The 26,883-nt window shown below is 42.4% G+C and overlaps 1 protein-coding gene across 1 annotated transcript; it reads right to left on the bottom strand.

The window, feature by feature from the left end:
* Window positions 1-223: 223 nt before the first annotated feature.
* On the bottom strand, window positions 224-24,823 carry LOC149285551 (endonuclease 8-like 3). The gene is made up of 10 exons (XM_089495212.1): window positions 24,719-24,823; window positions 20,983-21,092; window positions 19,650-19,784; window positions 9,240-9,453; window positions 7,430-7,504; window positions 7,188-7,354; window positions 4,287-4,456; window positions 3,118-3,535; window positions 1,171-1,345; window positions 224-373 (listed from the first exon to the last, which is right to left on the bottom strand). Exons 1-10 carry the CDS (start codon window positions 24,821-24,823, stop codon window positions 224-226), a joined length of 1,719 nt encoding a protein of 572 aa, XP_089351338.1.
* Between the last annotated feature and the right edge of the window lie 2,060 nt (window positions 24,824-26,883).

The following is a 26,883-nucleotide window of genomic DNA, read 5'->3' as shown; positions in this document are numbered from 1 at the left end:
AAAGACACGTTTTGTGGCATCCAAGTCTGAAAATATGGAGTCACTAGAACAATGGAAATTGTTTTTGTTTGTTTTTTTATTTGAGAATGTAAAATACAGGTAGGATCAGACACATATTTAGATTGCATAAATGACAGTATATAAAGACAGTCTGAATATTCAAACAGTAAAACATTTAAAAAGGTTACATAATTACCGCTAATGCCAAGTAAAGCCCTTCGGATCATTTTGCCCATTCAAAGAAACCACATTGCTTATCCTTGCCTAATGGACAAGCATAAAAATTCTTTCCGTTATTTGGACCAATCTTCAGCACTGTTCTCATAACACACCGTTTCGCATGGTGGCAGGAAGGAAAATGTAAGTCTGCCCACTGCAAAGACATCAAGACATAAGTCATGCACAAAAAAAATAAAAGCAAAATGTCTGCACATGAAAAAGGAGACTGATGCTTTGTGTACATGCATAGGGTTAGTGAGGTGACTGATGCACTTAAACCCTAGAAAGGTATGAGTATACTCAAGGCTGGAGTGGGGTGTTTTTGGGGTATTTAAGTTCATGTTTCACATTTGTATCTATACCATGATGGGAATAAGAAACAAGGCCAAGATTCAGGGTCACAGCGCTGCAGGGGATCTGGATCCTACTCTCCCTGCAGCCTCTGGAGGTCTGTGTGATGCACATAGACAACCTCCGCTGACGGCACTTCCGCCGGGACTTATATGGTGGAGCATCGGCATGACATGACACCAAGGAGTCTGGGGTGCATTGGTAAATCGGGAGGGGCATATCTTTAAGCAATGTGCATAATGAATTAATGGGGGGACCTTAAAATGGCTTTTGGTTTTCTGTTTGTATATAACATATGCTGACAAACGGCATAATAGATCCAAAAATATTGTCTTACCATTCCACTGTGTATTTTTTCTTTAAAATTTTCTAAAAATTTCGTTAAAATAGCACCAAACCTTTAGGGTGCAGCCTATACTTGAGCCAATACGGTATTATTGGTAATTTTGTGCACCCCCCATGTTGAAATCACACTGTAGAATCTGCTGGCACTCAAACAAAATTTCGGATTTTAAAACCGCCGCTCAGTTATTCTAAAGTGATAGAAGTGATCAAAATGGTTCACAACATAAAAAAAAAAAAAAAAAAAGTGTAACTTACTTCAAAAAACTCACAGCGTGTTTCTCTGGGAAGGGAACAACTATAAAATTGCCTCCCCTTGTTATCGCCATCCTTCCTTACAACCTGGAGTGTACATGGACGCTGGTGTTTACCACAGAGAGGGCTACTTTTATTTAAAGCAGAAGTGCCACCTGTCATGTTAACACGCGGTGAACTGTAATGACAAGTTGGAAAATTGGTATCTTGTAAGAATAAAGGATTATCACAAAGTGCTGACTGTGCCCAAAAGTACAGTTTTGACAGCACCATCTCTGTAAGAAGTTTTAAGAAGATTACAAGAGCGATCTTTCTGCCCGAGAAACAAACGTCTCAAATTGCAAATGTATGAGATAGACCTGAATAAAAAGACATTGTTAAATTTGGAGTTTCAATGAACATGGCACCTGTATCGATTTAACGGTGACAATATCCTAGATGTTTTTTAGCGTGACGTTTAACTCTCCTATGGCAAAACAAAGGGATAGTGATTTCTAGTTTTGTGCCTCCATCTTAAATATAAGGCTATGTTTTAGGAGCACTTAGTTTTCTGACATTTCATTGTTATCAAAGAAAATTAATTTTGTGCTTTCTGCACCACAAAAAATTGGATGACTTATTGCAGGTCTTGCTTTTCTTTGCTGTCACAGGCTGAAACAAGTGCGAGGATTAATGGTCGGCCTTGGAGAGACATTATGCATTTCTTATACATCTCTGGTTTTCAATGTATGGTGTATGTTAGGTAACCTAGAAATACTGAATTTTGTATAGAACCAACAGAAGCTTAAGTGCGCATAAAAAAAACTCTGCTTATTGATCACAGTTTAGAGAAGAATGCATTACTTCTTTTAAAGTTAACATTTGCTCGAAATATAAAACATTTGCTAAACAAGACATAGGCTCGTTTGTCATGTAGGGTCATCTGTAAGTCTGTACTTAACACTTTGAAAACCCCTGCCTGTCTAATATGTCATTGAAGCACTTCCCAACCATGTGAATGAATGACAAACACCCTCAAGGACATTGCATGAGAGTGCAATTTGCCAAGCAATTAAGAACAATGCTTGCCTTAAAAGGCTGATCAATTCATTGTGTAATAGAGAAACAAATGTTAGCAAGTGCACTCAAAATACATGTTGTATTTTTATATCCCTGCATAAAGCTAAGAAAAATATTAAATTGTCATGAATAGATAATTAAGTGGTTAGTTGAACTGAATAAATATGAATTATTTTAGAAAATTCTCATGTGCATAACAAAGTGACACTTAACAGATAAGCTTACAGATAAATTTGGGGTCCATCGGGAGGCATAGGCAGAACCTATGCCGAAAGACTTCTTTTTAAAGAATGTATAAAATAAAAAATTAAAAGATTTAGAAAGCAGGGTAGATTTCTATTAATGTTCCGTAAAGGAATTTAAAAACAGGCATGGATATCCTGACTGTAGGACAATGCCAAGGACCAAATTATATAGTAAAGGCCGGCCTTAGGGGTGGGCGGCCGCACAGGGCTTAAATTAAAACATCTGGGGTTTTTTGTTGTTTTATTTTTTACTTTATTTAACATGGAGGATGTTAAATAAAGTTCAACAAACTTTAACATGAAGGATGTTACATAAATTAAACCAAAAAAAACCCAAAAAACGATGATTTAATTTTAGCCCTGTGCGGCCGCGCACCCCTACGGCCGGCCCTGGTTGCGGCTGGCCGGCCCCCTAGAGTGGCGGACCTGGTCGCAGTTGCTGCGGGCTTAAGGGGGCAGGTGCCCCTTATGGCCTGCGTTAATGCGGCCGCATAGGCCCAGTCAATCCAGTCCTGACTGAGCCTATTTTAAGGTAGGGGCCTGGAGCTGCCCGGTGTGCCTCATGGCCAGTCCGGGCCTGGCTGGAGGGACCAAATAGTTTTTGTTCAATTTACATGTCAAAAACAAACAAAAAAAAAAGATATACCTCACTGGTGAGCTGATGCTTGAATTGCGTTTTGGCGCTGGGTCCTCGTTCTTCATTTTCTTCTGTGGGTGATTAAGGGAACTCCGGTTGTCTGGTGCCAAACCACCGTTGAACATATTGAAAGTATTTGCCCCCTGCTCATTTTCACAATCTCTTCTCTTACTTGTGGTTTTTGAGTTACCGAATTTGTTATTTACTGAAGTCTCAAGAAGAGAGTTATGGTTAGGAAGTGGATTAGTATTCATATTACATGAAGTGCTGTTTGTACTAAAATCAGACATCACCAACGTTGCATTTCCAAATGCTGTTCTTCTATTTAACTTCACCTCAGAGAGTGGCTTTCCAAAATTATTACAAGGATATTTAATCAGGCCAAAGTTAATATCTTCAGTATCGTTATTGGATACACTTGAGGAACCTGAAAGAATGAAAAACAAGAACACTTTAGCTATATGATCAAACTTACTGCTTGTAGAATGGATTGTTTGAACAGGAGCAAGTTTCAAATCTCAGTAGAACACCAGTAGTGAAAATGTAGAGTAACAAAGAAAAAAAATAGAATAAAATAGTATAAACTGCCATAGCTAAGTCTGGTCCCAAATAAAGTCAATACCAGAGTAAAGGCCCAGCATACAGGAGATATTGTCCAGGAACGGAAACTTGTCACCTGTGTGCACAAACAGGCCACTGATTTGAAAATAACACTATGCTACATGTGACCTCAAGGGGTGCTACTTTTAATATTCGAAGAAAAATGTGTCACCAATCCAACAAAAGTACCAATACATACAAACCCGAGAACTGCTTTTTGGGAGAGAAACTACTTAGTTAAATGCATAAATACAAATATGCCAATTTAAAAGGCAGCTAGACAATTCTGAAATCAGTTTCTGGTACAGTTTTAATCAATAAACAAATTCACAAAAAAATATATTAGATGGAGTTGTTAAAAAAAAAAATAAAAAATTAATACTTATTGAATCTGTAAAAAAAAAAATTACGAAGGCAAATTATATATTATATTAATTTGGCATCTGTGATTAAAACAAATAAAATGTACACGCCATTAGTTGGTGCATCAGAGGTGATGTAAAAAATGTAGGTAAGCGATGCAGATACAGTATTCGCTGCTATTTTTCAGAATGCAATGGCTAAACATTGAACCTTACCTTGTGGCCTTGGAGTTAGACAAGCGTCACATTGTTTGTCTGAAGGCTTGTTTATGAGTGTACACACGCCACACGACCACTGTTCTTCATCACGTCTTGCCACATCTTCTTTTACTTGTGATCCTTGTCTACATGCCCACCCAATAAGACTATTTCTTGTTGGCAGCTTACTGGAAGGAAGACAACAAAACACCATCACCCAAAGCATACAGAAACACGATTTATGGTCTGCTTACCTACCAAGGGAAAATTAAAGTAGAAAACATGACTTAAGTAAAATAGTTTCAGTATTGATTCTCAGAAATAAGGAGCCTTAAGGGCAAACAATATACAGTTGTGTTACTTGTGTTTGAAAGTGGTAAGTATTTCTGTATGGTAGTGGGTTTTAAAGTTAGTTTGTAAAGTTAGTTTTTTAGGGAAGTACAACACACAGCAACAAATGTGTTGCTAACAATTCCAACAATTATATGGTGAAAAACAAATTACCTTAAACAGTAGCGTACCTAGCTCCGCCCCGGGTGCCGCTCGTCAAGGGGGTGCCATGGGCTAGGGTGACCACATGTCCCGGATACCCGGCAGCTTTGTCACTCCCCCCCCCCCCCCCTTTCACGGAGGAGAGAGAGGGGCGCCTAGCAACCGCTCGGCGCCCCTCAGTCTCCTTTGCGAGGCCTCTAACTCTGTAGCGGTGCGGGCATGTCATGCTGAGCGCCAAAATATTTCGGCACTCAGCAGTGAAGCAGCGCAGCAGCAGAGCAGGAAGGCAAGTACAAAAACCTTTAACTACAAGGGGGGAGTAGATAGTGAGGAGGGAGGGGGGGGTAGATAGTGAGGAGGTATATAGTGAGGAGGGAGGGAGGGGGGGGAGATAGTGATGAGGGGTATAATATCCCTTTTAATGCTTAGCTATCTAATTAGCATGTTGTCTGGTGCGTGGCAAGTTTCCAGACACAATAACATGTTATGAAGTAACTGTGCCAATAAGGGCGCTAAACCCAAGATAAGGAGCGCAAATATTTACGCTGTGGGGGGGGGGGGGGGACAAAAAAAATAAAAATAAAAAATAAGCTTTAGAGCGTAGTACTAAGCCTTGGATATCAAGTGCTAACACCTAGACTTAGCCAAGGCTTAGTACTACGCTCCGAACATGTATATAGTGAGGAGGGAGGAAGGAGGCAGGGAGGGGGGTACATAGTGAGAAGGGAGTAGGATAGTGAGAAGGGGTAGAAAAGGGGGAAAGGTAGATAGTGAGAATGAGTGAGAGAATGAATGAATCTGTGGATGAATTGTCTGAATGAGGAAGATAATTAATGAGGTGGTGAGAATGCATTAATGAATGTGTAAATTTGTGTGAAAGAGAGAATAAATGATTGTGTGAATTATGTGAATGAAAGTGTGAATTAGTGAGTGACTGTTAAAGTGTTTGTGTGTATGATAGATGTAAAATTGATTTGTGGAAAGGCAAAGATGGCACAAGTAGGATGTTTGAGCCTTGGGGACCAGTGTGCATGCCAGAGCTGGCTTTGCATTGTGCAACCTGTGATCTATGCCTGTAGTTTTATCTCTTACTATGTTTCCATACATTATTATTGTATACCTGCAAATACGGGATTTGTATGTCTGATTCTATGCCTCCAGTGCTGAGTTCACATGTGAACAATAATAATAACTATATATTATATATATATACTCCTATCATGCCAAGTCAGCTAGTACATGCTGGAATCTGGGTATGCCTGAGCATGATAGGAGTATGATTGCTGTTAATTATATATATATAATATTGTTATTTAATTTTTTGTCCTATTTTGCCATGTTACTTACTTTAAATAAAAGTGTGAGATTTTTTTTATGGTGGGGGCCATATTTGGTTTCGGATAGGTAAATGCTGGATTTTCGGTTTCGGTCCAGAATTTTCGTTTCGGTGCATGAAGTGGTAGGCCTACACCACATCAATGTTTGGGTTAGTATATAGTGATAGGAGTTATGCTGCCATATTATCAGTGTCTGGCTCAATGTATAGTGATAGGGATTATGCTGTACCGCTGTCAATGTCTGCCTCAGTATATAGTGGTAGGTGTTGTGCTGTACCACCATCAATGTCTGCCTCAGTATATAATGATAACAGTAATGCTGTACCACCTTCAATGTCTGCGCCAGTATATAACCATAGAAGTTATGCAGTTTTAAAGTGTTGGGGGGGTGCCACATACAGGATCCGCCCCAGGTGCCAAATACTCTAGGTATGCCCCTGACCTTAAATACTTAATTATATTTTTATATATAATATTTAATATATTCTCTATGTAGTTCAAAACTGCCAACAGACATTACCCGAATGTGCAGTCTCATTCCAGGTAGACCATGTACTTACAAGACTGTATTAAAAGGACATTAAAATTCGGACCTACATTATATTGACACTTCCTATAATAGCAGTGTTATTTTCCAGCTAAACATATCATGTAGATCCGTTGTTGCCCTGGAATTCTAGCTTGAGGTCATATGTACTGCCAACAGAAGATTGGAAGGGAAAGAGGCTTCAGCCTGTTTTGCGCATGAGAGTAGTTCATTAACAACTATGGACCCAGAACAAGGTCTGTGTGATCACAATTCTCTGCTTTTGTAGAACTTCCAGTACATACATTCGAACGGTATGCCAAAACTATAATTGACATATTAAGACTAAAAATTGTTATTTTATTTCTTAGATACAGAATTAGTTAAGTGTAGGTCATGATTTATAGTAAACACTAGTAAATATGTGTCAGCCACATCACAAGAAGCAAATATCAATGGCTCGTGCAAATCTTCATACTGCCGATTAGTACTAGTATTTTCTCCCACACCCCAAAAAATACAAGTGATATAAAATTGAGCACTTCCCTGAGCATGATTCCATACCTTACATCAACACATTGGGGGTTATCCTTCTGACACTCAGGGCAAAAGTAAGTCATTCTATTGTTCTCTCCAAGGCGGCAAACCGTGATCTTTGCACCACACTGGCCACAGTTCGGCTTTTTGTACACTTTGTAGTGTTTGTAAAGGGCTGAACCAGACTTTCGACACTGAAAGTGTATTAAGAAGGCATTGAGTTTCAAAAAGAAAAATACAGTATTCTGTATTTACTTCTTGACCTTTACCTTATAAAACAGAAGAGTGAAGTCCCTTGTCATTTTCACTAGATGGCTTACTTGTGCATCTGTTAGAAGACCTGCCTAGTAAAAAAGAAAAAGTCCTCATTAAATTAAAAAAACAGAACAGAAAGGGCACACTATTAACATGTTTCCTTATCAACTGGAACTGGAAAGACATCTTAAATTGTAATAAAACACTTTTTAGTTTAAGGCATATCTCAGATTTCATTAGCTGAACCTTCTGAATGTTTCTTTTACAAAAGGGTTCTAATTATTTCTGCTTCTCTTACCCTATTAAGGAACATCAAATACTTTGACCATAAAACCAGATCAAATGTCCGTTGTTAGCAGAAGATATGCATACACAATTGACATGGATTATAAAGCGGACACATAGAACAAATGGGTAGAATGAGGCTAATAAAAAAACAAAAAAAAAAACCTACTATATACAGCAGAACATTTCTACACACACTCACTTCATCTTCTAGTTATATGAGCATCTCTTCAGCTATATGTTAAAAGGTCAGCTTAGTGTCAAAGCCGCCTCAAAGAATATATATTAAAACTGTTTTGTAAACAAATACCAAAGGAGAAGCTCTAGCTCTTAAAATGCAGCACATCACCCCAAACTCTTTTTTTACGCCACTGTTGGCTGCTTAAAGCAGTCAGTGTCAGGAATGCCACTGAATTCATAAGGAGGCACTCTGTAGTGTCAGCCAGCACCGGAGCTGGCCGGCAGCAAGTATACCACCGGTGGCTACGAGAGATGTGATTGGCCGCAAGCCAAATTTAATGCATTTGCAAAGAGAGGGAAAATATAATATATATATAAAATTTAAAAGGGACCACTCAGTTATATGTATTAAAATACACGACGGTTGTAGTGTGCCTCTAAATGGCCCACGCAACATAACATGAAATCACAACCCAGGAGTATTAAGTCAAAGGTGATACCTTTTATTAAACACAGAAAAACACGAAGGGCGACATAAGTTTTTGGCCCTAAGAGCTTATGTGACTACATCTTTTCACACAGAAGCACGTAATTTGACAACATATAAGAACCATTTGGCCCATCTAGTCTTCCTTTGTATCTTGATGGTAAAGGATGCAACCTTAATGAGTCCTTGGTCTTGTCTTGGATTCCGGATAGTTTTATGCCTCTACTACTTCTAATGGGAGACTGTTCCATTTATCGAGCACCCTTTTTTTGTATATTGCCCACTAAAATGGTACCACGTTTGACTAAATGACTATTCTTGGACCATCTATCCATTTTACTCATCATGAACTGCTAATATTGGATGACTTATAGTCAACAGATGTGGCCACTTCCTAAAGGACCAATTTCATCAGTTGTTCTTGAATTAGACCAAAGTGCAGCATGATATGCCAAGGTGGACACATTTTTGGTTTAGGAATCATAATTTCATGGAAACTTGTTAGAATTTTTCTTCGGACAGTCTGTGAATCTTCTTAAAAATAAATCCAAAGTGTTTGCTGTATTAATATAAGCAAGTATTAAAAAAGGAATGAGCATATTTAATAAAAGGAGGCATATTCCCTCAGCTTTCTTTACTGCATTTAACTTTCAAATAGTATTAAGTTGCATAAAAAATTTCAGTTACTGTATTTCAGTTTGGTTCAGAGGATGACCTCTAAAAAGATGTTGTGAAGCAATAATATATTTCTGAGGAATAGGACCCATCCCATCATCTTGAAATGCAAGGCATCAACTATTTGCTTTCATTATAGTTTCACTTTAATATAAACACACCCCTACTTTAATTCAAGCTTGTCAGCAATGACTTACCTGTACTGCAGGGTGTAGACCACTATCAAAAAGAGCTTCATTTTTAATAATGTTCCCAACTCCAGGCAACACATTCTGATCAAGCAGCACATCACAGACAATACGACTCCCCTGTTTCTTAACCTCACATTCTGCTCTCGCAAAACTAAATTTAGGGGAGCAAACGTCCAAATCCCCAAACGATCTTACTTTCTCTTGACAATCCAAGGCATTTCTGAATAAAGAGAGGAGAAGAAGACGTGTAGTAATTTTCTCCATTGTATCCAAGTCATATCTGCACTTCAACTGAATGTATAGTCATGAAAGTATGCAATTTGCAGCCATGGCCACATCTGTAGCTGTCAATGGTCAAAATCTTTGAATTTGAATTATTAAAATAATCGACACTTACACATTTGCTAGCACAAGTTTCTTACCCTATTTACTGCCTTTCAATAAGACTGAACATTTAAGACATTCACTAAAGAGAGAATTGATAGGAGAGCTTCTGCTGCAGGTGTAGCTTTGCCAGCCCTGTCTAATACTATAGTTCAACGTCTCCTTACTTTGTTTAGCATAAAAAAAACCTAACACTTTAAAAATGGAAATTTTTTACTCGCCGTAAATTCCTTTTTCCTTAATACAGTGGCAGTACAACTGGGTAGTGTTCTCTCCTGTGGACAAGATGCTTAAAAGAATAGAAAGGGTTAAGTCACGGATAACTCCTCCTACTTACCCATAAAACCCGGCTTCCCCTGAACAACACCAGTAAGTAACAAGAACACAAAACTGCTTGCAAAAATAATTTATTAGAAACAAAGGGAGGGAAATCCGTACTGCCACTGTATTAAGGAAAAAGGAAGTTACAGTGAGTAAAAAAATTTCCATTTTTCCTGCCATACAGTGGCAGTACGACTGGGATGTAACAAGATCCCGTAAAAAAGGGGAGGGCAATAAATTCCTTAGGAAACAACATCTTGGAGCTCCTTACGCCCAAAATCCGCTGCCGAGGATGAGAAGACGTCTAGCCGGTAGTGACAAACTAATGTATTGAAAGACGACCACGTAGCTGCTCTGCAAATATCCTCTGGTGAAGCGGAAGCCTTCTCAGCCCAAGAAGCAGACACGGCCCTGGTTGAGTGGGCCGTGATCGGAAATAACAAAAGGTAGTTCGGCCAGTATGGGATAACGGCTAATACCCGAGCCACGGGGAATTAATGCAACAGGCGGAAACACGTATCCCAGATGGAAGTTACACCTGACGGACAGACCGTCCAGGAAGTCGGGCGAAACTTGCCTGTTGATTGAGGTAAACATAGGTACCTTCCTGTTTCGCCTGGAGGCCATCAAATCTATATCCGGAAGGCCAAATCTTGACACCAGGGAGGTGAAGGTTCTTTCGATCAAGGACCACTCTGCTTGAGACTATCTTAGCCTGCTTAGATCTTCTGCAATATCATTGTCGCAGCCTCTTACGTGGGTAGCCGATAAGTCTTCCAGAAGAAGCTGGGCCCAACTCATTATGGTCGAACAAAGAACTTGCAGGCTCCTCACTCGTGTACCCCCTTGTTTGTTTACATACGCGACTGTTGTAGCGTTGTCTGACTAAATCTTCAAGGAACGTCCTTCCAATTGGGGCCTTAAGGCTACTAGTGCTTTTAGTTCCCAGTAGTTGGACGAACCAAGCAAATCTTCCGGAGACCAGATGCCTTGCCTGAAGTGATAACTTAAATGGGCGCCCCAACTGATACCGGAAGCATCCGTGGTAAGAGTTATCCAATTGCGAGGACGAAAAGAAAGGCCTTCTGAAAGATGAGAAGAGGTCCTTCACCAGGACAGATGGGATAAGACCTGACTCGAGATAGTTATGTCCCGGTCTAGGTCTTTGAATTATTAAAATAATCGACACTTACACATTTGCTAGCACAAGTTTCTTACCCTATTATTTACTGCCTTTCAATAAGACTGAACATTTAAGACATTCACTAAAGAGAGAATTGATAGGAGAGCTTCTGCTGCAGGTGTAGCTTTGCCAGCCCTGTCTAATACTATAGTTCAACGTCTCCTTACTTTGTTTAGCATAAAAAAACCTAACACTTTAAAAATGGACCTGACTCGAGATAGTTATGTCCCGGTCTAGGTCGTCCTCTCGCCTGGACCAACCCCGAAGAATATCCCACTGAAGGGGACGAAGTTGAGATCTTGCCCACCTGACTGATGGGATGGAGGCTGTCAGTAGACCTAAGACGCTCATGGCCTTCCTGATAGAGCAAGTTGGATGTAATTGAAGCGATCTGACCTTTTTTATGATATTCCTGATCTTTTCGGAAGGTAGAAATATACGTTGGGAAATCGAATCCACCTCTAGGCCTAGGAATTGGATCCTGGTGGAAGGTATGAGGTTGGATTTGCTGTGGTTGATAATCCAGCCGTCCACTTCCAGCAATCTCATTGTGGTGACTAGATCCGCCCCGGAGCTCCCATGAAGATTCGGCTTTGATGAGCCAGTCGTCCAGGTAAGGAACGATGGAAAACCCTTTTCCTCTTAGAGAAGCCATCAAGGGACACAAAATCTTTGTGAAGATTCTTGGGGCCCGACGACAGACCGAACGGAAGGGCCTTGAACTGGAAATTATGAATTTTTCCTTTATATGGATTGCAAACCTGAGAAACTTTCTGGAAATCTCCGCAATTGGGACGTGAAGGTAAGCGTCCTTCAGGTCCAAAGTTGCCATGACGTCTCCCTTCTGAAGAAGGTGGGTGACTGAAGAAATAATCTCCACACCAAAGTGGCGATACTGGATGCAGCTGTTGACTCTTTAGATCCAAAACGGGTCGAAAGGATCCGTCCGGCTTTGGGACTAGGAACAGTCTGGAATAGACTCCTTGGAAGCGTTGAGAAATCTGAACTCTCTCTCTATAACCCCTTTTGATAGGAGAGATAGGCTCGCTGAATGTAGAGCTAAATTTTTCACCGAGGAAGGATATGAAGAGATCAGGAACTGACTTCTGGGAAGGGAGAAGAAACCGATCCTGTACCCCTCTGAAACGATTTTCCGAATCCAACTGTTGTGTGTAGTCTGTTCCCAAATATGCTTGAACTGCTGCAGCCTTCCTCCCACTTTGTCAGAACTTTATTTTCTCTTGTTTTTTGGGGCGGTCCTGGAACTTACTGTCTCCATAGAAATTCCGAAAATTCTGCGATTTGGAAGACATCTGGAAAGGCCTGGTTGTCTTGTAAGGATATCTCCTATTCCATCTAGGACGTCTATCCTGAGGAAGAGCCCTCTTGGTCTCCGACATTTGTTTAATTAAATCTTCCAATGGTGCTCCGAACAATTTACTCCCCTCAAAAGGTAAGTCACATAGATATGCTTTGGAGGCCGTCCAGGATCTCAACGATAAGGCTCTACGAGCCACAGATGATAACCCCATATACTTGGCGGATATCTTCACCAACTCTTGAAAGGAATCTGTAAGAAAACTGTTGGATAATCGCAAATCTTTTAGTAGTCTGGAGATTTTGGAATCTTGATCATCCGGAAAACAGTCCTCCAGGGCCTGCATCCAACAACTCTGTGCTCTAGACACTACTGTACTGGCCACTGCCGCTCTGCATTGCGCACCTACTGTCTGAAATACGCGCCGGCAAGAAGTCTACACTCTTCTATCCGTAGAGTCCTTCAGACCTGAGACACCTCCAATGGGAATGGTCGTCTTTTTCGACAGCTGGGCTATGTGGACATCCACCTTGGGGGGTTCATCCCAATGCTCTTCACTTTGAAGCCGGAATAGATGCTTAAAATGCCTGGAGAGAAGCCCTCTTCCCTGGGTATTTCCATTATCTTGCCATTAGCTGTATCAACTTGGGAAGAATAGGAAAACCCTTGATTTTATCCACCTCTTTGTCTGATAACATGCGAGTCACCTCCTTAGTGAATCTGCAAAGCTCCTGGGGAGGAAAAACCGCTTCGTCCTCAGAACTGACGAGGTAGAGGAGTCAGAAGATTGCGAAATTTCCCCTGATGAGAGATCTGATCTGGAGGAAGACCGGGATCTCCTGCGTTTACGGGCAGATTTACCCGGAACCTTCGACTGAGCTTGAGCCGCAGAGACCTGGAACGCCTCAAAGGTCTGTGCTAGGTTTTCCTAAAACCATCCCAGGAAGGATTGCAAGTCCTTTTGTTTGTCTTTAGTGAGTTGCTCTGCCGAGCAGGGATTACACATCTTTTTTCTGCATCCATCCGGCAGAGTAGCAGCACACTCAGAGCAAGCCACATGCTTTGATTTAAAAGTGGACTTTCTAGGAATGGGAGCAGATTTCTTGTCTTTATCTCCAGGAGCAACCGGACTAGACATCTCCAAATCCTCAGAACCGTGTGGGGGGGCTGGTGACACGGTATCCTGAGAAATGCCCATGCAGACAGACAGGAACGAAAAACAACCTTTATAGTTTTGAATTTGGCGCCCTCCAGAAGATCCGATTCGCGCATGGATCTTCGGTGGAACGCAACGCCACCCGGGTGTGCATTCCACCTACTGCGCATGCTCCTCTGCCAGACCGCTTCGAAGAAAAGGAACTCCGATACAACCCTCCGTAATGTCCATCATTATGGAGGGGACCTCGCTCTGCTCACCACCCGGGGAGCAATCGGAGGCTGCAAACCCCCAGGCAACAACCCGTGTGCCTCACCAGCTTTCTGATCTTCGGGGAAAATTCCCCAGCACAGCATCAAGTCCGTCCCTGTACGGGACAAGAAGAAAACTGGTGTTGTTCAGGGGAAGCCGGGTTTTATGGGTGAGTAGGAGGAGTCATCCGTGATTTAACCCTTTCCCTGCCATCCCAGGTGACACTAGGATAGACTCCTCCTCCGTACCTGATAGGGCAGGACTCAAAACTTTAAAAGGGCCCTCCCCTCCTACTAACACCAGTGTTTTTTTCCTGCCCTACCAGGTAGGGGACTCGTCTACCTTTTATTATTTTCTAGGCTCTAGGTTGAGCCATTTCCCCGGGCTAAGCCCCCATTCCTGGGGGATACCTTGCACCTCAGCCCGATGGCTGGTGCTGCGTCGCCCACGCTTGTCCCGGTCGCGGCGGTGTTCGCAGCTTCGGCAGCACCGTCGTCCTGGCGGTGATCGGGCCGCGGTGGCGCCGGCGTCCCGGCGGTGTTCGGCTGCACCGGCGGTGATCGTGGCCGCCGTCCTGGCGGGTAGCGCGGCAACTCCTCCGGCCGTGTTTACGGTGATCCGGCGGGTTGCCGGCGCCTCCTATAGCCGGGGACGCCTGCCGGTCTGGCTGTTCGGCGTACAGATGCCGCTGTTGCGGCTTACTGGCTTCGGCCAATATGGCGTCTGATGTCTTCCGGTTTTGGGCTTCTGCACTTCTGGTTGTGCGTTCCAAGCCTCGTTTTGGTCGTAATTTAAAATTTTGGCGCCAAACTCTCTGCTGTTGCAGATTCCAGCCTAATTTCAGCTCCTTTCACTGTATATATATATATATATATATATATATATATATATATATATATATATATATATATATATATATATATATATATATATATATATATATATATATATATATATATATATATATAGAAGGTAAGTGATTTGGATGTTGTGTGTGTTTCTGCTGTTTTCTTTTGCTCAGGTGCTGTTGCATCTTTCATCATGTCGGCCCCTGATAATTCTGAGCCGCCCTCTGTTGAGGACAAGCCTAAGAAAGCTGTTATGAAGTGTAAACATGCCCAATGCTCTGGGTGTCACAAGGCTTTGCAGGATTCAAGGAAGAAACTCTGCTCCGCTTGCCTGAGGTCTGTAGCGGATTCTGAGCCCTCTGGGGGTAGGGAATTTTTGGTCTGGCTTAAAGAGGAGATGCAGTCTACCTTCTCTGCCTTCCGTCAGTCGGTTCCTGTTCCTGCCTATCATCACCTTCCCGCGGTACAAGACCCTGCTCTTCTGGGGCGTCAGCCCTTGTTCTCAGACTCTGAGTTTGATTATCCTGAGGTAGAGGAAGGTTCCTCAGAGGAAGGAGAGATCCGGGAGGAAAGTTCTTTTTTATTCCCGGTGGAGGAAATTGAGACTTTAATTTCTGCTGTAAGATCAGCTATGCATTTGGAGGAGGCCTCCACCCAGAAAAATGACTCTTTCTTTGGTGCCAGCTTCTCCAAACAGTCTGCCTCGTTTCCTGTTCATCCTGCGCTTTCTGACATTATCAAGCAGGAATGGAACCACCCGGAAAGGAGGGTTAACCTGTCCAGACGGGTTAAACGCATGTTTCCCTTTGATGAGAACTTTGCTGATTTTTGTGCTACCCCGCTGGTGGATACTGCTGTTATGAAGGTCTCCAGGAAGACTACTCTGCCGCTTGAGGATGGCTCTCATTTTTCTGACCATATGGAAAAGAAAGCCGAAGCTGCAGTTAAGAAATCTTTCGAGGCTTCAGCTGCGACCTTTAAACCTGGAATTGCTTCTGCCTCAGTTTCCAGAGCTGTCAAAATTTGGCTCTCCCAGATCGAGGAGGATATTGCTGCCAAAACCTCCAGGGAGACTATCCTCAAGAATGTTGCTGCCGTGAGATTGGCCGTGGATTTTCTCTGTGATGCCTCAATTGAAAACATCAGAATGACGGCCAGAGCTTCGGCGCTTTCGGTGGCAGCCAGAAGAGCCTTGTGGCTTAAGGCCTGGGCGGCGGATAATGCCTCTAAGAACTAGCTTCTTAATATCCCTTTTAAGGGCAAGACTTTATTTGGGGAAGAGCTGGAGTCCCTTTTGGAGAAGACCACAGGGGACAAGCATTGGATGCCTCAACGAAAGCCTCCTTCAAAAAGACGGCAGTCCTTTCGGCCTTTTTTCCCGGGACAATCTAGAGGCCATAGTTCTAGGTTCAACCCCTCGTCTAGAGAACAAAACTTTCGAGGCAGATTCCCTCGCGGAAGGGGGAGATTTGACAGGATCGCCTTCCCCAAAGCGTTTCAAGACCCCAAGAACGCTGCATGACGCCTCCTCCATTCCGGTGGGAGGAAGGCTCCGTTTTTTCACCGACAATTGGTTCTCACTCACCCGAGATCCCTGGGTGAGAGCCATTGTATCGCACGGATATCAACTTCAATTCCGGACCAGACCTTCAGACCGTTTTTTGATCTCCCACCTTCCTCCAGACCAGGCAAGGCGGTCAGTCCTGTTATCCACCATTCAGCAGTTGTCAGACCTCAGAGTCCTGGTTCCTGTCCCCTGGCCAGAACTGGGCCAAGGGGTTTATTCTCCTGTTTTTCTGGTCCCCAAGAGACCGGGTGGTCTTCGCTTAATCATAGACTTGCGTTTTTTGAACAGTCACCTCCAGTTCATCAGGTTCAGGATGGAAACCGTAAGATCCACCCTCGACACCTTATGCCTCAACGACTTCATTAGACCTAAAGGATGCATATTTCCATGTTCCCATCCATCCGTCCCATCAACGTTTCCTGAGAGTGGCGATTCCTCGGGGTTCAACTGTCCAGCATTTCCAGTTTCAAGCCCTTCCATTCGGATTGTCGGCGGCACCAAGAGTTTTCACAAAACTTCTGGCAGTCGTGGCGGCCCATCTCCGTGTCCAGGGAATCTCAGTCATTCCTTATCTGGACGATTGGCTTATCCATGCCCGGTCGGCGCAGATTCTTCGAGTTCATCTTTCCACGGTGGTCAACACATTACAAGATCTCGGCTGGATTCTGAACTGGGACAAATCCTGCACCGTTCCCTCTCAACGTCTAGTGTTCCTGGGTCTTCGTCTGGATTCCTGCTCCGGGAAAGCTTTCCTTCCGACTGCCAGAATAGAGGGGATTCGATTCCTATTACGCAGGATTCGCTCTGCGCACCGCAGCTCCTTGCGGTTATGTATGTCCCTGCTGGGCAAGATGGTCTCCGCAACTTAGGCAGTGCCCTGGGCTCTGGCCCACATGAGAATACTTAAGGGATTTGTCCTCAACCATCTGGAAGACAACCCATTGGCTCTGGACAGGCGTGTCTGTCTTCCTCCGCAGGTCAGAGCTTCCCTCTCCTGGTGGCTCCAACAGAACGTCCTTGCCGCAGGGAGAAGATGGTCTCTTGTCTCCAAGGTACTTCTCACCACCGATGCCAGCGTCAAGGGATGGGGAGCTACGTATCAGGACCTGTTTGTGCAGGGTCTCTGGTCTCCAGCTACGAAACTTCTTCCCTCGAACTGTCTGGAGTTACTTGCAGTAGAAAAAGCTCTGCATCACTGGGAGCATCTGCTCGCCGGCAAGGACATTTTGCTTTGTTCCGACAATCAAGCAGTGGTAGCCTATATCAACAGACAAGGGGGCACAAGAAGTCCTCGGCTTCTTCATATATCGCTCAGGATTTCCTTTTGGGCAGAGTCCCATCACATGACTCTGTCCGCCATTCACCTCAGAGGAACTTTGAATTCTCAAGCAGATTTCCTGAGCAGAACTCCTGTGCTAAGCGGCGAATGGGCTCTGCATCCGATGGCCTTCAATCTAATCGTCCAACGGTGGGGCTTACCCGAGATCGACCTGATGGCATCCAGAGACAATGCTCAGATTCCGGTCTTCTTTTCCCTCAGGCCTCAGGATCATCCCTTGGCAATAGATGCCTTCTCACAAGAATGGAATTTCCGTCTCGCATGCGTTTCCCTCCGTTTGCCCTAATCTCCAGGGTCCTACAGAAGATCAAGAAGGACCACGCCTCCGTGATCCTGATAGCACCAGACTGGCCGAAGCGGGTCTGGTATTCCGACTTGATCGCTCTAGGTCTCTCTCCCCCTCTGAAGCTCCCAGCTTGGAAAGACCTTCTACATCAGGGTCCATTCCTACACCCAAACCCTGCCGTGTTCCACCTGACGGCCTGGAGATTGAACGCGGACTGCTGAGAGCTCAAGGATTTTCTTGTCATGTGGCTGAGACTCTTCTGCAGAGTAGAAAGAAGGTTACCTCTCTGCGATACATTAAGATCTGGAAGAGATTTCACAGTTGGTGTTGTTCCAAGGGGATTTTGCCAACTTCCTGTTCCTCTGCCTCTGTTCTGGATTTCCTCCAGGAAGGATTCAACTGTGGACTTCAGCCTTCTACGATCCGGGTGCAGATTTCTGCCATCAGTGCTCTCCTCGGGTTCGAGCTTATATCTCTGCCTGTGATCAGACGTTTTGCCAAGGCCATCGTCAGGATACGTCCTCGTTCGGTCACCAGGATGGTTCCGTGGGACCTGAATCTCGTCCTTCGAAGACTCACATTACCTCCTTTTGAGCCTCTTCAGTCGGTTTCTCTGTATCTATTATCGCTGAAGACAGCCTTCTTAGTAGCCATTACTTCCGCTTGTCGGATTTGTGAACTCCAGGCTTTGTCTATGAAGGAACCGTTTCTCCGTTTTTTCCCGGATAAGGTGGTTCTCTCTCTGCCGCCAGAGTTCGCACCCAAGGTTCAGTCGGCTTTCCACAAGAACCAGGAGATCATGTTACCTACCTTTTTTCCTGCTCCTGGCTCGGATGAAGAAGAAGAAGTTCACACTCTGGATCTGAAGAGATGCCTCACCATCTATTTGGAACGGACTCTACCCCTGCGTAAATCCTCTCGTTTATTCGTGGCCTCTTCAGGGCCCAACAGGGGCATCAGTATCTCCAAGTCTTCCATCGCTAAGTGGATTGTTGCAACCATCACCTTGGCATATTCTGCAGCCGGCCAACCTGCTCCTGTGGGGATCCGTGCCCACTCTACTAGGGCAGGCTCCACTTCCTGGGCTGAAAGATGTTGTCTTTCGCCTGACCAGATCTGCAAGGCAGCTACTTGGCGGACTCTCCACGCTTTTGTGCAGCATTACCGTCTCGACCAGATGGCTCAGGAGGACTCTTTTCGGTCGGAAGGTCCTTGAGGCTGTTTTGTCTCCTTAGTTTGCCCACCCTTCTTCTTTGGTAAATCTATCCTAGTGTCACCTGGGATGGCAGGGAAACAGGAAGTTCTACTTACCGAGAGCTTCTTTTCCCTGTCAATCCCTGGTGACACGTTTTTGTTCCCTCCCTTCTTTTCAATAAATTTTGTTGCATCAGATTGCTTTGCCTGTGTGGTCTTTGGTATTCACTGGTGTTAGTAGGAGGGGAGGGCCCTTTTAAAGTTTTGAGTCCTGCCCTATCAGGTACGGAGGAGGAGTCTATCCTAGTGTCACCAGGGATTGACAGGGAAAAGAAGCTCTCGGTAAGTAGAACTTCCTGTTTCTATTCTTTTAAGCATCTTGTCCACAGGAGAGAACACTACCCAGTTGTACTGCCATTGTATGGCAGGAAAAATTGTAACAAATTACAATTGTAATAAAATGTTATAGGCAACTTCTGAGTAAGGTAAATATATATACAGTGTGATTATATTGTAGATACACACACTTAATCCATTTATACCATGCCATTTTTCAAACAAGTTTTACCTAATGTCAAATGTAGAGTCATAGAAGCAAATCACATCCCTTGCAAGTTTCAGTTCCAAAGCAGCTGGGTGTCCGTTTCTGTCCTTGTTCTCAGTTGGATTAATCCGCATCGACCCATTCATGCCAAAGTGTACTCTGAAAAATGAAAGGGAAATTCTACTTAAAGTCATGCAGAAAAATGAATTAACAGTAAGAAGTCGCTGCTCGGCAATATTAAAAATATATATAATATATGGCGTGATGAGATGTATGTTATAGCTGTCCATGGAGGTCTACTCACTGTATGCATTAATAAAAATTAAGTCAGATCGCCTCCACGGCACTTTGCGCCGCTGAAACCAAGGAGAGGTGCAAATTTAACTGATGTGCTGAATAGCCAGAAAGTTTAGATAGCAAGTTAGGAAAACAAAAACCCAGCTCTTAAGCAGACCACTACGGAGAGCTTCTGACAGTGACAAATTCACACTCATCCTTTATACGCGATAAAGTTTAAATGAGCCAATGCCAGCAGCGTGAATAGTCTTATTCAGCAGTTGAGGCTTCGCAACTATATATCCACATAATGTTAATAAACCGTTGAAGTCATATTTTGTTCGGGGAGTTTATATACAGAAAATGCTTATGCGTTTAGACACAGTGCTAACGGTTAAAAAAATTATAATCTGCATACCCAAAATACTGTGCGTATATTAATGCTGTTTGTTTCCACCTGTGTGAATTATTTAAAATTAAATTATCCAGACACGTGCATATTTAAATATTCATACAAGGTCATTTTAGAGACTTTGTAACCATCAATACAGTTGCTGCTGCTGTTTATTTTAAACATATTAGATTTGGCTGTAAATAATAAATTTGTATTGCCATAAATTAAAAAAGGTAACATGTTTCCAAGCTCAAGGCATGGACAATGTTTCAAGGATACAGTCTGTATCTGCAGATGGAAATTAAAGGAATAAAGAACATTTTTTTCTCTGGCTTTTTTGTTTGGAAGCTCAGGGGATTCTGGTTCACAGTCTTTTTTTTTGTTCAGTGAACACTCTGTGTTGTGTTTTAGACAATCTAGATTTGCCAAAAGGCACTTATGGTTTTGCAATTTTGACAAAAGGTTTCTTAGAGATATACAGTAAAAGTTTTAGTTACTTCTTTTTGGTTGCTTCAGAAATTTATTTTTGGGTTAACCCCCTTGGGGTAACCGCAAAAGGATTTGGTTGCTTTTTCTTGGAAATAACGCGTAAACGTACAATTTGCCATCAGTTTTATTTGCATCGCATGGAAATGTTCTGTCCGATGTTCAAACCATACAGTTTAAAAACCAAGAAAAAAGCCTTACCGTAATGATTTTGCTCCAAAATACAGAAAAAGCTCCTTCCCTAAGGTTTCTACACCGGTAAAACTGCATCCGACAAGTGAAGGTAAAACACATGTGCAGGAGGGAAATGGCTGAGCATTTGACTTCTGGGAGGGGAAAAAAATTGGTCAGAGAGGAGAAAAATGTTAAATGCTTAAAGTTTCTGAAAACTGTAAATTATCATTATAAGTACTGCACAGTAGAAGCAATTCATTTTGTGCAAATATAATTGTATGGTGCCCAATCAGCCAAGAACAAAAAAAGAACAAAAAAAATAAAAAAATAAAACCTGCCCAACACCAGGATTTTTTTTTTTTGTCTTAACCCCATCTTTACACAAATATACACTTCTAAATAGTGGTTCAAACTCTCTATTTTTCCAGGGCAGATCCGCAACTTTCATACCAGGCCTGGAGTCCAACAGTCTTGGCATTTCATACCAAAATAACACAAAATTAAGCTCATACCATCCTCGTCTTTCACGGTGGCAGCATTTTTAGTGCAGAAGTTCGTCTCTGCTAACTTAGAGGACGGAACCCACACCAAACAATCTACTGAGGACCCTGCACTGTGGAGACTTCCTTCTAGATCTATAGCATCCTCAGATGTTGTCTTACCCCTTCATATACCCTTAACTAAAAAGGAGGAGAGGAAAGCATGTATTAGGAGAAAGCACTTCCACATCTATCTAGGGATAACAGGGGAGGTTCTGAGCATTTGGGATTATTTTATCCTGTCCTTTATAATACATGTCCCCAGGCATCAAACGGAATGAATATTTAGCCATAGTTTGGGCTTCAATCTTTTTTCCCCATGTTGAAAGGAAAAAAAAATAAAAAAATAAAATATCAGTAATCTATAATCTTCCAGTAAGGGACAGCTAAATACATGCGTACTTAAACTCACTTTTTCTATGTATTCTGTAAATACTAAAACTAGTAAAATATGACTCATAACTTTTAGGACCCTAAAGCAGTCTGCATATGCAGTAATATTGAATATACAGTAACCTGAATAAAGATATGGCAACAGCCAGACAAAATAGCGTATTTTCACCCCAGGACAGCAGTCGCCGATCCACTTTGTCTACATAACTAGGGACTTGTTAACGTTACAAATGCTTGTAATGAATGCAAAAGACAGAGCGCTATGGCAAGTTTTTTTTTTTTTTTTTGCATAAGCTAACAAGGTCCCCGAGTTCTCCCCATGGTATTGACACTGGTAAATTGAAGATCTCCTAATAGGTATCACAGGACTAACTTATTTCAGACTACAGCCTCATTCCGTTATCAAAGCTTTTTTCATTTCCATAATTTCTCCCCCAAAAATTGCGTGCTAAACAGCAATATTGATGTCCCCCCCCAAAGCCGTTCCTTCTGAGAGTCATTTTGCTCAGAAATTAGCCTTTGCAACTGCAGCCATTATGGTACATGGCGCCGCTGGAATATTTGTTTTAATAATTTAAAATAACGAAATGCCTTTGGAAACCAAGCCTTGTAGCCCCATGACTGCAAAATACTTCCTAAATAGACAAGAGGGATTCAGTGGTCCAGATACATCATTCACATTCATGAACTTCCTTCAAGATTTTGTGCAGCTTAAATGCCAACGTGGCAGGTGAGCGTTAAATGAACATAAAGAAAAAAAAATTTAAAAAAAAAAGGCGATGAGAAGCCATGGACCAGAAATAAGGAAGAATATCATGTAAAGAAGCTGTTAGTTTGTTCTAATGAACTAGCACACTTATCTGCTTTCTTTCACCCAAGTCAGATAATTACAAATACACTATTGGCATATGTTCTGGTATGCATCACGGTCAATTACTTGTTCTCAGGGCTGAGTACAAACTGGTAATTAAAGCTGAAGTCTGCTTCACTTTAAATACATCGAGGGAAAAAAGCTATGAAGATAAAGAAATAAAAGCCTTCTTTGTTCAGCTACTTTGTGACAGTGTTTTAAAGCTGGCCACGTTTCATTTAAAAAATAACTATTTAGCAGTTAAAGGATGTTAAGCTCTTCAAGGGTTAAATATCTTTAACCATTATTCTTACATACACTAACACTATACAGTAACACACTATATATATGCTGACATACACACTCATGCTAGTGTCATACTGTAACATACACAACACCATACACCCTAACGCTACACTTATACACATGCATTCACTATCCAACAACACTGTTCATATATACAAATACACACAATCTGGTACTACAATACTTTACACATACCGACTCTGGCACTATATTTACACACACACTTACTCTGGCACTATACACACACACACACACACACACACCGACTGACAACGGTATAAACACACATTCACAGACAGACTCCAGCACTTTACATATACACACTGACTGACACTACAGTATACACTTGTATACCGCCTATCTTCTGCAGTTGTTGTAAGGTGCCCAGTGGGGTCACGTAATGCAAATTTTGTTACCCTGCTGGGCACCTTGCTGTCCTGGCCAGTTTTTACCCGTTGTCCCACAAAACCCTGGGCACCAAGAAGTGGCTTCTAGTTGCCATAGCAACCTGGGGTTTGTTAAGCCCTGGTATAGTTGCAGGTGTTGCAAGCTCTAATTTACACTTACTAAACCATTTCGAATGCACATATGAAACTGTGTGTTTGTACAGATATGTATGTGTATAATTTCATATTTGGAATTAATTTCTCTGAAAAATAACAATTATACATGAATCTCTAAAAAAATGAATCCGGACCTAGTAAAGTAAAAACCAAACAGAAAATTGGACTACTGATGACTGACAGCTGGCTTTAATTCGCTAAAAAAGGGGTAGCAATTGTATGTCCCCGACATCTGTATAAAGAAGAATGCATGTTATAGTATTCTGTGTGGGAAAAAGCTTTTATCTGCACTCCCACTAGAGAAGCTGCCCTCCACTTCTGCGGTCAGACATTTCTTGCCACTGGCTGGCTACTTGAAGCAGTCAGTGACAGGAAAGCATTCCCATTGAAATTAATGGAAATGCTTTCCTCGCAAGGGTCTGTAGAGACCCCACGCACACCAACATGCGCAGGGACGTGTCCAGCAGAACATGTTCCTTACGTGGCATATGTCGGGACCGTGCAGGATGCCCCTATGAGTTTTCAAGACAGACACCATGGCTGGAGTCTCCCATTTTAACACATTAGGGAAAAGGAAGGAAGTTTATTTTAAAAGGAGGAGACATGAGGTCATAAAATAAAACAAGAGGGTCATGGGCTTAAATGTAAAGCAATGACGTTTCACTTTACTGAGAAGGTGGTAGATAAGCAGAACAGTTTCCCAGCTGAAGTGGCTTAGGTTAATACAGTAAAGGATTTTAAACAAACATGGGATAGGCATTTGGCTATCCTGAATCTAAGACATGACCGAACTAGTTAAATTTTCATTTTAGGAAAGATGGCCAGACTGGAAGGAGTTTTATTAGAACCTGCTAACACTGATACACATTCTGCCCATAATATTTATTCCCCCCCACTGGAACTCATAACGTAAAACAGAATTCAATCAACAATTTAACTGCCAAATTAATCTGACAGGCATCACTTTGTTTCCTAATTACACGAAGAGTTAAGACAAGAAGCAAAGGGAAACCGGAAGTGACGATTATTTCACCCACAGCAGCCTGGCGCTCATAGCGTTAACAGCAATGTATTTATTACGTGACCAGCTATCTCCACCGAGATCAGCTCACCTGGCTAGTGACGGCGCTTCCCCGCAGCGCCTGCACGGCTTGTCCCGGTGAAACGCGAGCTCGAATCTTCTCCCCATTCAGCGTGCAGCCCGGACCCTCAACCATGATTAACTAAATAGTGACGAGGGACGCTAACAATTACCGCAACACCATTAATATAAAACTGATCAATACCCAGCTGTATGTATTAGACACTGCAACTCAGATATTCAAAATTTGGCGGCAATATTTCCCGTAATGACACAATACATAGCCATCCGTTGATTGGCCGGTAGACAGGAAGTAGAAGTGCCTGCAATTTTCCTATTGGTTTATCATTTTGGCAGCTGTTTCCGGGCTCAAAGAGGAACTTATATAATTTTTTTTTTTTAATTTTTTTTTTAAACGTTTTGCGACGCCACATGTTATAAACTCGTTCCCCCACACAAACACATTGAATGTATTATAAAGAAAAATACATTGTGGACTCTGCAGCTGGAGTTATGTAAACGTGCCATAGTGTTGCATCAATGTAGGTTTTGACGTAACTAACCGGGAAGCCACCGTCATATAAGTCACATTTACTGAACAATTATGCATATGTTATAATTGGAGCCATTTATTTTAATGCTCCAGAGGTTTACATAATATGGTTTTAAACCAGGTTGTAAATAGAGCTTCCCAGAAAGTTTGCACTGTTATGTTTGTAATGTATCCAGTGTACTTTCCACCAGGGTATCCTTTAACCCCTTCAATCCCAGGGGTTTTTGGTACCTCAAAGCCCAGAGCAATTTTGCCATTTTTGGGGTATGTCGGTTTAGCGATGATTCTCTTTTCCTGTGAATGGTGTACCCATGTAAACTATATATTGTTTTTTCAAGGAGAGATAGAGCTTTCGTTTGATACCATAGTTGGATGATTAGCTGAAAATTTAGAATGAGAAATTTAGTAAAAACTAGCGAAGATTAGAAAAATAAACTAATTTTTTTTTACATTTTCCCTCTGAATCCTCACAAAATTAGGTAAAGTGATGGAAAATCCCCTCCAAGTTTATCAATTCAGGTGTCCTGATTTCAGAAATACCTAATTTATATAGATTTTCCAGACTTTCCCAGCACCAGGGAGCATACTATTAGGTGTACAATTTTGTATAATTTTTATGCCTATGGCTTAACGGGTTTGGGGGTTGTGAACGGGGGCAGGAGGGTTATACTGGCTAGATGTTATGCTAGGGCAATGGGATGTAAGGGTTTTTTAAGAAATTTTTTTATATATTTTTTTTTATTTTAATTTTTTGTACATTTTTTGTATTTTTTACATTTTTTTTTTTACACAGTAATGGTTAGAGGTCCTCCTAGGGACCTCCTGAACATACCAGTGATGTCACAGTGACATCACAGCTCATATTATAATTTTTTTTAGTATTATTTATATTATTATTTTAATGATTTATTTAATATTATTTTTAAATGACTAACCGGTTTTTTTTTTCCAGCTTTTCTGTTACAGGCCGGGAGGGGGAGTGAGAGAGATGGTTTCTCACTCCCCTCCCCGCGATCCCCCTGCACCGATCACACTGTGATCTCTATGCAGGTCCTCACAGACCTGCATAGAGATCGCAGCGTCTCTGTGCCTCATCGGAGGGCAGGATATCCCCGCAGGGGATATCCTGTCCTCCGATGACCTTCCGGGTTACGTCAGCAGTGACGTAACCCGGAAGGGAATGCCCGATCACGCGATCGGGCAGTTTACCGGTAACAGCTTACCGGCTTTCATGCCGGAAGCTGTTACAGGCGATCGGACAGCAGAAAGCCGGCGAAGCCGGCTTCTGCTGTCAGTGGGGAGTCCAGGCTGTCAAACGACAGCCTGGTCTCCCGTGCAGCGGCAGGGATGTGTCCCTGACGCTGCACGAAGGGCTGGACGTACCGGGACGTCCATAGGGGTTTCTTTGTGGGCGTTTTTTGGACGTCCCAGTACGTCTATAGGGGATTGAAGGGGTTAATTATTACTTTTGTTTACAAAAGTAACCTTACAGCATCAATATGAAACTATTAACAAAGTAAATACATACAAATACATAATTTTAAGTATTTTCACCATCCTGTAATATAATAGCGTTACGGAATATGCAGTCGCTAGATGAAAAAACATAATGTCATTGAATTTGATGCCTCAAATATTAAGCA

Source organism: Sceloporus occidentalis, unplaced genomic scaffold (assembly GCF_023333645.1).
Source record: "Sceloporus occidentalis isolate IW3139 unplaced genomic scaffold, rSceOcc1.0.p SCAF_77, whole genome shotgun sequence".
NCBI classification, from domain to species: domain Eukaryota; kingdom Metazoa; phylum Chordata; class Lepidosauria; order Squamata; family Phrynosomatidae; genus Sceloporus; species Sceloporus occidentalis.
Note: the sequence above shows the minus strand (reverse complement) of the source record. Positions and strands in the feature narration are given on the sequence as shown.